Source organism: Gambusia affinis, linkage group LG17, assembly GCF_019740435.1.
Source record: "Gambusia affinis linkage group LG17, SWU_Gaff_1.0, whole genome shotgun sequence".
NCBI classification, from domain to species: domain Eukaryota; kingdom Metazoa; phylum Chordata; class Actinopteri; order Cyprinodontiformes; family Poeciliidae; genus Gambusia; species Gambusia affinis.
In genome coordinates, this window is record NC_057884.1 from 24,587,152 (window position 1) to 24,597,922 (window position 10,771).

The 10,771-nt window shown below is 43.8% G+C and overlaps 1 protein-coding gene across 4 annotated transcripts in view; it reads right to left on the reverse strand.

Annotated features, from left to right (window-relative positions):
* Nucleotides 1–10,117, reverse strand: part of LOC122847076 (WD repeat-containing protein 7) — a 66,336-nt gene extending 56,219 nt beyond the window's left edge. Inside the window, exons 1-15 of one of the 4 annotated variants that reach the window (XM_044144427.1) lie at nucleotides 9,972–10,117; nucleotides 7,741–7,903; nucleotides 7,335–7,441; nucleotides 7,168–7,246; nucleotides 6,489–6,663; nucleotides 6,333–6,409; nucleotides 6,122–6,241; nucleotides 5,298–5,443; nucleotides 5,124–5,226; nucleotides 4,271–4,399; nucleotides 2,829–2,976; nucleotides 2,196–2,311; nucleotides 1,982–2,114; nucleotides 1,322–1,542; nucleotides 111–306 (exon numbers count right to left, since the gene is read on the reverse strand). In XM_044144427.1, coding sequence (XP_044000362.1) covers nucleotides 111–306; nucleotides 1,322–1,542; nucleotides 1,982–2,114; nucleotides 2,196–2,311; nucleotides 2,829–2,976; nucleotides 4,271–4,399; nucleotides 5,124–5,226; nucleotides 5,298–5,443; nucleotides 6,122–6,241; nucleotides 6,333–6,409; nucleotides 6,489–6,663; nucleotides 7,168–7,246; nucleotides 7,335–7,441; nucleotides 7,741–7,899 — 1,909 coding nt within the window. In that variant the 5' untranslated portion in view covers nucleotides 7,900–7,903; nucleotides 9,972–10,117. Of the gene's footprint in view, nucleotides 1–110; nucleotides 307–1,321; nucleotides 1,543–1,981; nucleotides 2,115–2,195; nucleotides 2,312–2,828; nucleotides 2,977–4,270; nucleotides 4,400–5,123; nucleotides 5,227–5,297; nucleotides 5,444–6,121; nucleotides 6,242–6,332; nucleotides 6,410–6,488; nucleotides 6,664–7,167; nucleotides 7,247–7,334; nucleotides 7,442–7,740; nucleotides 7,907–9,971 lie in introns of all 4 variants that reach the window. The other 3 variants (XM_044144426.1, XM_044144428.1, XM_044144429.1) reach the window with 3 other exon arrangements.
* Between the last annotated feature and the right edge of the window lie 654 nt (nucleotides 10,118–10,771).

Genomic DNA, 10,771 nt, shown 5'->3' on the forward strand with positions numbered 1-10,771 from the left:
TTTCTAATTAACCAGTGAATTTGTTGTAACCTGCCTTCATTTTTACTGAACCCTCCAAACTCTGACGCCCCGATGGCCCGGTTCCTCCCGGGGAAGCGGTCGGGTCTCACCTGTATCCATCTGCCAGACGTAGACGGAGCCGTCGGAGCATCCCACCACCAGGTAGTCGTCGGCCGGCCGCCACTTGATGACCTGGATGGGGAAGAGGTGTCGGGACGCCAGCATGATGCACTTCCTCTCCCGCAGGCTGAGCAGGCCGACGGAGTGGTCGCTGGCCACGGAGCAAACGCAGTGCTGCACGCGGGTCTGCAGGGAGGAAACGCACCGACCTGAACTACAACGGCGACTCAGAGTCAGGGCTGAGAGTCAGTGTGGTCATGTGACCAAACACAACATGTCTGGGAAGAATTCACGGGTCGTAATCGATTACTAAAATAATCGCTGCAACTCGACTGGTTATGAAACTGAATTGATTTGGTTATTTCCATTTTTTATTGTTGTACAAAAAAGGCTAAAGTGTTTAAATGAAGAACCTGTAGAATCAGTGGCGGAGCTAGACTTTGTTTCAAAGGGTGAGCAAGGCTTTATCAGAGGGGTCCATATTTTAGATACATACGTACATATTCTCATTTCGGAAAATTTGGAACGAGCGGAGGGGGGGAGGGAGGGGGGCTCCGCCACTGTGTAGAATGTGTCAAAAAAAAAAAAAAACGATTAATCATCAGAATAATTGATTACTAAGATAATCGTCAGCTGCAGCAAGACTGGTTCGTGAAACTGAATTGATTTATTTACATCTAATATTGATTTCTAATATTGCATTAAAAAAGTTTAATAAAACATCTGCAGAATGTGCCAATCCGATTAATCAATTAATTGTCAGAATAATCGATAGCTAAACTAGTCATTAGTTGCAGCCCTATTCAGTGGAAACGGATAAACCAAGGAGCCGAACAGACAGACAGACGGACAGACAGAGAGAGAGACAGACAGAGACAGACAGAGAGAGAGACAGACAGAGAGAGAGACAGACAGAGAGAGAGACAGAGAGAGAGACAGACAGAGAGAGACAGACAGACAGAGAGAGAGACAGACAGAGAGAGAGACAGAGAGAGAGACAGACAGAGAGAGACAGACAGACAGAGAGAGAGACAGACAGAGAGAGAGACAGACAGAGAGAGAGACAGACAGAGACAGACAGACAGACAGACGGACAGACGGACAGACGGACAGACAGACAGACAGAGACAGACAGACAGACAGACAGACAGAGAGAGAGAGACAGACAGACAGACGGACAGACGGACGTCTCCAGTCTTACGCTGCAGTTTTCCGGCGGGACGATCAGCTGGCTGATTTCCCCTCCATGAACGCAGAAGATGTGCTTCATCTCTCCGGTGAAAATGTCCCAGACGATGACGGAGAAGTCGACTCCTCCGGACACCAGGGAGCGCTGGTCGTAGCGCGGCGACACCTGGTACGGGTAGAGGACGCAGGTCACCTTGTTCCGGTGACCCCGCAGCGTCCGGTGGGGCGGCCAGCCTGCAGGACGAAACCAGCGAAGACACAACAGAGGGAGAGGAAGCAAACAAAAACATAAAACTTTAATCAAATTCAATTTGTAACAAGGGTAAATTTATTCCCACCATCATTTTTCTTTGAATGGAAAATATAAAGTTTGACACGAAGCAGTTTGTTTTTTTTATATCCAAAGTTTTGTAATAACTGGAATCACTGAAACTTTTACTGAAAAGTCGACTCTGCTGCACCGAAATCAGCTTTTATTAAACCTGGATGAATATTAACAAGCATTTTGTTATTTCTAAAATAATCAGAATACCTGCTACAAGCTGCATGTGCTGTTACACTTAAAAACATTTTAATCATTTTTAGGTATCAAGTCTATTCAGATTAAAACTGAGCGTACAGGACCGTGTGTCTCACTGCGTGTTTTACAACATTAAACCATCATCATCCTCACCCCTCCGCAGCATGTGCTCCCCCTGCAGCAGCTGCACGATGGCCGTCTGCGTGGCGGGGACCAGGACGATGCTGCCGTCCTCCCGGCCGCACACCAGCCGGCCCTGAGACGGGATGTAGACGCTGGCCGTAACCTGGGCAACAAAATGACCAAAACCACTCAAACCAACAGAAAGAAGCAGGTTTCCATTTTGTTTCTGTGAATTCCTGCGAACCTTGATGGGTTGTTGCTTGTTGGGCAGGAAGCTCAGCTGGTCGATGATCCCAGAAGAGACGGGGGTCAGTTTATCGAACGCCTCCTGCAGGCTGACGGTGGACGACATCTGCAGCTCTGCAACAGAACCGTCATCCGAGAGTGAAAATTAAACACTTAAACAAACAAATACACAGTTTATAAAACACCTGGTGCTCTAAGTTCAGTTGTAGTGACAACATCTGTCCACCAGATGTCCCTCATGTACAGCAGCTTTTGTCTAAAAGCTCATTGGAAGCAGCTTATAGGAAAATAAAGACATTTATATTCATCTTAATCCATATAGTATTTTGTTTATTGTTTTTATTTAATTAACCTTTTAAAAGGATGATTTCTACTTGTTGAAATTAAATTAAATTATTAAGTTTTATCTTCACCCTGTTCGGATTTATGTTATTTAACCAATTTAATGTTTATTTTCTTATTTAAAAAGGAACAGAATTATTTATTTGAATGTTTTATGTATTTCTATGTGTCATTTTTAAATATTAATAACTGACTAATCTTCAGAATGACCGATTAATCGTTGAGATGATCGATTAATCGATTGGTAAAATAACTGTTAGCTGCAGCGCAGCATCAGACTGCTGGTCACCTGCTGGCGTTGCGCTCGGCTGCGGCTGCGTGGCGTCCGGGACGCTCCACAGCGACAGCCGGCCGGCCGAGTCTCCCTGGACCAGCAGCTTGTGGAACGGCTCCCGGCGGCCGAAGAAGAACCGGGTCACTGGGGGACAGATGAGGAGCTGAGGGGGGAACGGATCAGAGGCGTGACTCAGACAGGAAGCAGAGAGCGCGGCGCTGCGGCGCGGCTGCTGCAGCACATCGTTCTTCCTTCATGTGAGCAGGGAAGGTGGGAAACAGAAGCATCAATCAACAACCCAGATCACACCTGGACAGGTCGGAATCCAAATCCCAGAAACGGCAGAAAAAACTAAATCATTTCTGATGGATCCGTCGGCAGCTTGAACTGGACCGCTGACCTGAAACCCGGTTCTGACCCGTCCCACACCCACTGACCGGACGAAACAGGAGAGATGACGCCGTCACCACGGCAACGGAGGAGAGAAGATCAGGACGCCGAGAGCCACCAGGTGTCAAACCACCGTAACACTGAAGTATTCACACCCCGGCAGCTTCACCACAAACTTCAACACTTTACTGGGATTTTATGAAGCAAAGCGGAAAAATAATGAAGAATAATCATTTACTGAAAATAAAATGCAAAAACTGTGACATTTAATAATCAAAATGAGATTTAAAATTAAATTAAGACGTTTTAATACGACAAAATCATGTCCTGCCAGAAACACCGTCCTCACACTGAATCACGGTGGTGGCAGAATCATGCTGTGGGGATGCTTTTCTTCTGCTAGAGACTGCAGCGGCGGGAGATTCTCCTTACAGCAGGTAAACCAACCTAAACCTACAGCTAGAGATAACAGGAGATGGCCTAGTCAAAGTCCAAACCCAAAACTTGATGCTCACAGACGTTTTCTGTCCAGTTTAACAGTTTGAGATGTTTGATGAGCAGAAATGTCAGTTTGACCAGAGGAAACGTGGACGAGTTCACAGGGTGTGAAAACTTTTAAAGCCACAGCAACTCCAGACGTGAGAGGGGAAAAAGTTCTGGTCACCAGGACAGGAGGGAAGAAACATGGAGGCCGATCAGCAGCAGGCAGCTGAGAAGGAACTGGTTCAAAACTAAAACAGCTGCAGGATTCAGACAATCCGGCGTGGAGCCACAGGAAACCCGGAGCAGGTCGGGTTTACAGTGAGAGACGCCATTTTAGATGGATCTTAACTAGAAGAACTCAACTTGTTAAACGTCTTAATAAAGGGTCCTGATTCCTCTGGTTCATGTTCATCTTCTAGCGCTTCTAGTTCCAGTTCTTCTGGTTCTAATTATTCTAGAATATCTGCTAGTTCTAGTTCCTCAATTTCTGTTAGCCGATTCCTTTTAGCTGGTTTCTGCAGCTCAGTCGATTCAACTCTTCTTCTTGTTGCCTGCTGCTGATGCTAAGCGTGTTGTGGGCTTACAGGCGCCTCTAGAGGCCGGTGCTGGAAAAGCTGCAGTGGGGTGTAGAGCTCTGGGGCGAAGCCACTGGGACGGAGGCATATGACCTCCACCTCCTGCTCCTCCTGCTCCTCCTGCTCACCTCCGTCCTTCTGGGAGGAGGTGAGGGTCGGTTTATTTGGGAGGGGCGGGGCAGCAATCAGAGAACAGGAAATAAAAGAAACATAAAACAAAACTAAACAACAGACAAAACGTAAATAAAAGTAAATCAGAACATTCAGGACAAACAGGAAGTAAAACATGAACCCTAAATCCTTCAGCTTCATGCACTCAGACTAAAGCTAAAGGTGAACAGTTCACTTTGTTTCTGCTGCTTGATTCCCCAGACTGGGTCAACATGAGAACATCGGCTGGTTTCATCTGAAACGAGGCCAGAACAGCATGAAGGCAGCGACGGTGGGCTCAGCAGGAAGCGCCGCGTTAGCTGGGATGTCAGGCAGGATTATAAAGGAAATAAATCATCATTATTCCTTCAACTCAAAGTCAAACTGACTTAAACCCGTTTACAGCTTCCTGCTGTGAACCAGCAGTTAGCTGCAAGGCTAGTAAGTCAGATCCATACTTTCCACTTTTTTAAGGTTTGGAACATGATGACAAATATCCTTTGTTTACTGCTGATAAACAAAAACAGACATTTTTGTACGAAGCGAACTGAAAACGTACCAAACTGTGACCCCAGGTCATCACCAGGTGTTTTACAGAAACCAGAAGAAACAAAATGGCCGTCTCAGTCCACAGACAGGAATCCTACAGAAAACCGGGGGACTAGAAGAGACCAGCGTGTTTTTCTGGATGACCTCGGAGGTGAACTCTGACCTGTTTGTCTGAGCGCTCAGCGATGCTGTAGATCAGCGGGGGGATCGATCCCTCTTTGGTTCGCCCAACGTCGCTGCGGAAATATTCGCTGGCGGACTGGCAGCTGAGAACCAGACAGAGCGTTATCCCAACCCGCCCAGAGACGTTCCTGCAGCCGGAGGCGTTGGGCTTTACCTGGCCGGCAGCTTGTAGATGTAGCTGCAGCCGTCTTCAGTCCAGATGATGACTTTATCCGCAGAGATGAATTCACCGCCGGTCCAGGACTGGTCGCTGTCGCTGGGCACGGAGCAGAGCAGAGAGTAATCTCCTGCATCGAACACCTGCAGGACAGACAGAAGGAAAAGTTATCAAACTGACAGAAAGAGGGAAAGAGACAAAGAAAAAGACAAAAAGACAAAGAGAGAATTACAGACATACTAGAGAAATACAAAGAGAAACAAGATAGAAAGACAAAAACAGATAGACAAGAAGACACAAACAAAATAGAAAGAGTGACAAACAGAGAGAAAGAAACAAAAACATAAATAAAGACAAAAAGGTAGGAAAATAAAGATGAGCGATAGAAAAAAAGAGACGAAAAGACAGACATGCAAAAAGAGAGACAGATGAAAAAGATAGAAAGAAATAAAGACAAAGAAAGGCAGAGAGAAAAAACAAAGAAGAAAATGACAGACGGTCAGACAGACGGTCAGACAGACGGTCAGACAGACGGACAGACAGACAGACAGACAGACAGACAGACAGACAGACAGACAGACGGACAGACAGACAGACAGACAGACAGATGGACGGACGGACAGACAGACGGTCGGACAGACAGACAGACGGTCGGACAGACAGACAGACAGACGGACAGACAGACGGTCAGACAGACGGACGGTCAGACGGTCAGACAGACGGACGGACGGTCAGACAGACAGACAGACAGACGGACAGACAGACAGACAGACAGACAGACAGACAGACGGTCAGACAGACAGACGGTCAGACGGTCGTACCCTCCAGTACTTGGAGCAGACCACCAGCAGGCTGCTCTGGGTGAAGCTGCAGAAGGAGATGCTCTGGCAGCCCTGGCAGTAGATGGGCTTGGACTCTTCCTCAAAGACCGGGTCCAGATCCTGAACCAGGAAATGGACCAGAGGCTCAGATCAGAGTGTGTGTGAGTGTGTGTATGTGTGTGTGTGTGTGTGTTCGCCTGCAGCAACCAACCTGCATCTTGCTGACCTCAGCTGTTATCATCCACACCTTCAAAATCCCCGTCACTGATACTGCCACCACCGTGTCCTCTGAGGAGCAAATTCAGGTTTTATCAGGACGGCGTGTTTGAGCTGCTAGCATAAAGCGGTTACCGCCAGGTAAACACACCTTGGGTCCGATGGGAGCGGATGATGCTCATGGAGCTGATCCAATCAGGAGAGATCTTAGAGACCAGAGAGTAGAGAACCTCCAGGCTGGTGGCGTCAACCACAAGGATCTCTGGGTAATGGCCGTTACACAGCAGGCGACCCTCCTTCTGCGTACCGATGGTGAACTGGTAGAACTGAGAGAGAGAGAGAGAGAGAGAGAGAAAGAGAAGCGAAGGAAAGAGAAAGAAGGAAAGAGAAGAAAAGTTAAACAGAACTACAAAACCTGAGGTCATTCTGGAACATGAAAATTAGAATAAAAACAAATTGGTGCTCAAGGGTTGTAATGTTTCAATGACAGAATTTGAACTGAAGTTAGCAATGTAGCATTAGCTTCTGCTAAACTCCTTGTTGATGTAGCGCTTTATTGTTTTTCAGATTTAATATTTCTGATTAGAGCTTCAGAGTTAGCATAACTTTTTAGTTATTACTACTACTCCTTTGATGTTTGAAAATATAAGAGTGAAAACTAAACTATTCTCCAACAGGAATGACTGAACTTTATCTATTTCTACAAAACAAAACAAACATTTCTTCCCATTAAATGTTACGTTAAATTCTGAGGAAGAACCTGACGTGTTTAGCTCATGACTGAACTTCCTGTCTGCATCCTGATTCCACCAGGTGAGTCTGAGTCTCACCTGAATCCCAGTGTGAGCGCAGGCCAGCTTGGTGAACTCGATACAGCGCCCGTCGTTTACGTCCCACAGACACATCTCCCTGGAAACACAGAAACATCGGAAACGTGAGGTCCAGAAGAGGTTTCAGGACAAACACAGAGAACATTGAGCATGCGGTGGAAACGGACCCGCTCTCTGAGGCGCTGACGATGTACTGCTTGTCGCTGGTGGCGCTGGCTTTAGACAGGCAGGTGATGGAGGCCGTGTGGCCAAACAGCATCGCTCTGGGACAGATCTGGAGGCAGAAAGCAACCAATCAGAGGAAAGGACAGAAAATACGCTTCTGCTGGAGACTGAAGAGAAACTAAACTCCAAAGATAAAGATAAAAAGAGTAACAAGAAAGTTTTAAGAATAAAATGGCAAAAAAAAAACATTTAATGAAAAAAGAAAAGATCTTAATATTAGAAAACACAAACAAAGATAGAAAAACAAGCAACAAAAGGTTACAAGAGAAAAAACGTTTAAAAATTAAAATAAATTAATGAAAATAGAGTAAAGCTGAAAGCAACAGGAAGCAGGCTGCCGCTCCCCACCTGCAGCTCGGGCGTCATGTCCCACAGGCAGATCTGACCGTCATGGCAACCGGTGATGATGGTGCTGAAGTCGTCCATCACCAACAGGCTGCTGATGCAGTGAGTGGGCGCCGTGCGGCCCCACAGCACGATGGGCAGGACCAGGTTGTTCCCCGACATGATGCTGCTGACAAACAAACACGGAGGAGAGGCCATTTCATCACCAACCGGACCGACCCGAACACAAACAGAACCGCTCCGTCTCCACACTTTCATTCATCATTTAGGTTGAACTGATGCTGGTTGGACATTTATTACCTCTGGTTCTGGATGCTCTTAATCTTTGTTTTTCTTGACAGTTTTTATGACACATAACCATAGCAACAACTACCTGGATGTAGCAGATTAGCTTCTGAAAAGCTCAAATAAACCCTGAACTATGACCCTAAATCCCAGAGGAGTTGAAAAGGAGGCGACTCCCCTACTCCAACATCCCTTTAACCAAATGACCAGACAGATTTAAAGAGGAGGAGCAACAATAACAACTGATTATGTTACCCAACACATGAAACTGGAAACAACAGCAGCCTTCTGTCAGAGGCTTATTCAGATTTGTTGGGATACTGACTGCTACTGGAGAGCCGTTCTCCATCCACACAGATCCTCTGAAGATACTTTGATTATATGAGTTAAGACAACATTTAATCTCATTTTAGGATAAATAAAATATTTTTGAAGTGAATTGAATTGAAATGTTGAAGCTCTTCAGCGTCACACTCATTTAAAAAAACTGCAAATGTTCTTCTATCACCTGAAGAACATTTACAGGATTAAAGGACTAATGTCTCAGCCAGATCTAGAGAAACTCATCCATGCGTTTATCTTCAGTCGTATTGATTATTCCAACAGCGTCATTACAGGTCTGTCCAACAAATCAATCAAACAGCTGCAGCTGATCCAGAATGCTGCTGCTGGAGTTCTGACTAAAACCAGGAAGATAGAGCACATAACACCAGTTTTAAAGTCTCTCCACTGGCTCCCTGTAGCTCAAAGAATAGATTTTAAAATACTGTTGTTAGTTTATAAATCACTGAATGGTTTAGCACCACAATACATTAAAGATCTGCTGCTGTTGTATCAACCTTCCAGAACCTCTCAGGTTCTGGTTCTGTTCTGCTCTGCATCCCCAGAACCAGAACCAAATGAGGAGAAGCAGCATTCAGCATCTATGCACCACAAATCTGGAACAAACGTCCAGAAAACTGTAAAACAGCTGAAACACTGACTTCCTTTAAATCTCAACTAAAATCCCACTTGTTTAGAGTTATATATGAAACGTAATCAAATGCAAATTTAATGATGGAATCTGACTTGATGTCGTGTTTTGATTGCTGATTCTATGTTGAAATTGCACAAAAATCCGTGAGGGACGGCGGAGCCCCAGAGCGAAAGCCAGTGAAAGAGTTGTACGGAGCCTGGTGCTGGAAGCCCTTTGAAAGGCTGTTTAGATGGTTTTAAACTGTGTGATTGTGAGATGAGTGGGAATAAAAATAGCAATAGGTATTTTGTTCCATATAACACAGTAGGAGTGTAACAGGTAAATCTTTTATGGATGAAAACTTGACTAAAAACCAACCTGTTTAGGATTGTATTTAAAACGTAATCAAGTACAAATTTATTGATGGAACTTGACTTAATGTCGTGTTTTGATTGTTGATTCTATGTTGCATTGTGTTTCTGTGTTTGATTTGATGTGAAGCACTTTGAAATGCCTTGATGCTGAAATGTGCTATACAAAGAAAATTTGATTGATTGATTAAAATGTGTCCAAAACATGAAATTATGCAGTGATCTAAAAACAGTGATCAATATAAACCTACACAACGTAGCGCTTCACTGCTTTAGTAAGAAGTTAAAGAGGATTCCATATCTGCAGCCATGAAGGAACAGCAGGACAGAAATCAGCACCAGATGAACGCACCAGCTGGTTGTGTTTACAGCCACATATAGAGCAATAATCTAACGCGTCCATTAAAAACCAAACATTTTACAGCCTGAAATTAAGCAACAGACATATATGTCAGATATATTTCACATATAACAGATAATTATGTCAGCAGCTATCTGTCCCTGATCATCGGACGTTAGAGGACAGGGTTAGCTCTCATACTTCCGCTTCAGCGACGCTACCGGCTAACGGCTAGCGGCTAGCGGCTAGGAAAACATTCCGATAAAAAACTGCTGAGACGCACCAGACAATGACGTCCTACTGGGACATGTTCGACAGACCGACGGCTTTCACGAATATGGTTCCTCCTGCAGCCAATTCAGACAAAAAGAGACGCCGTTATTCTGCGCCGCTTCTGCTGGCTGGTTCTACCGAAAAACAGACTTTACGGGTCAGCTGATCAGCTACATCCGGTCACTTACCAAAATAAAATAAAATAAAATAAAATAAAATAAAATAAAATAAAATAAAATAAAATAAAATAAAATAAAATAAAATAAAATAAAATAAAATAAAATAAAATAAAATAAAATAAAATAAAATAAAATAAAATAAAATAAAATAAAATCTAGCCATTGTATCAGAAAGTCAATTTACCAAAACATGAGCAACAAATTGTAAATCAACCAATAATATAAATACACATTTAAGCAAAAAACAGACACTAAAAAAATTAGTAGAGACTCAAATGGAAGAACAAAAATGAGCAAAAATGAATTTTGCATAATAATTTCCTCTTAAGAATGTTACTGTAACTTTATCATGTTTCAAAAATAAACTTCCTTATTAAGACATTTGTCACACACTAAAAACAAATTCTGAAATCGAAAATTACAAAACGTCATACCGTAAAAAACTTAATTCGTGATTTTGAAATATTGAGTCACATTTAAAGTGCAAAATTGGGATCAACCAGCTTCAGCGACAGAGGTGTGAGTTGCAGGACCAGAACGTTTTGGAGGAACATATTGGATTATTATTATTATTATTATTATTATTATTATTATTATTATTATTATTATTATTATTATTAAAAGTCAGAAT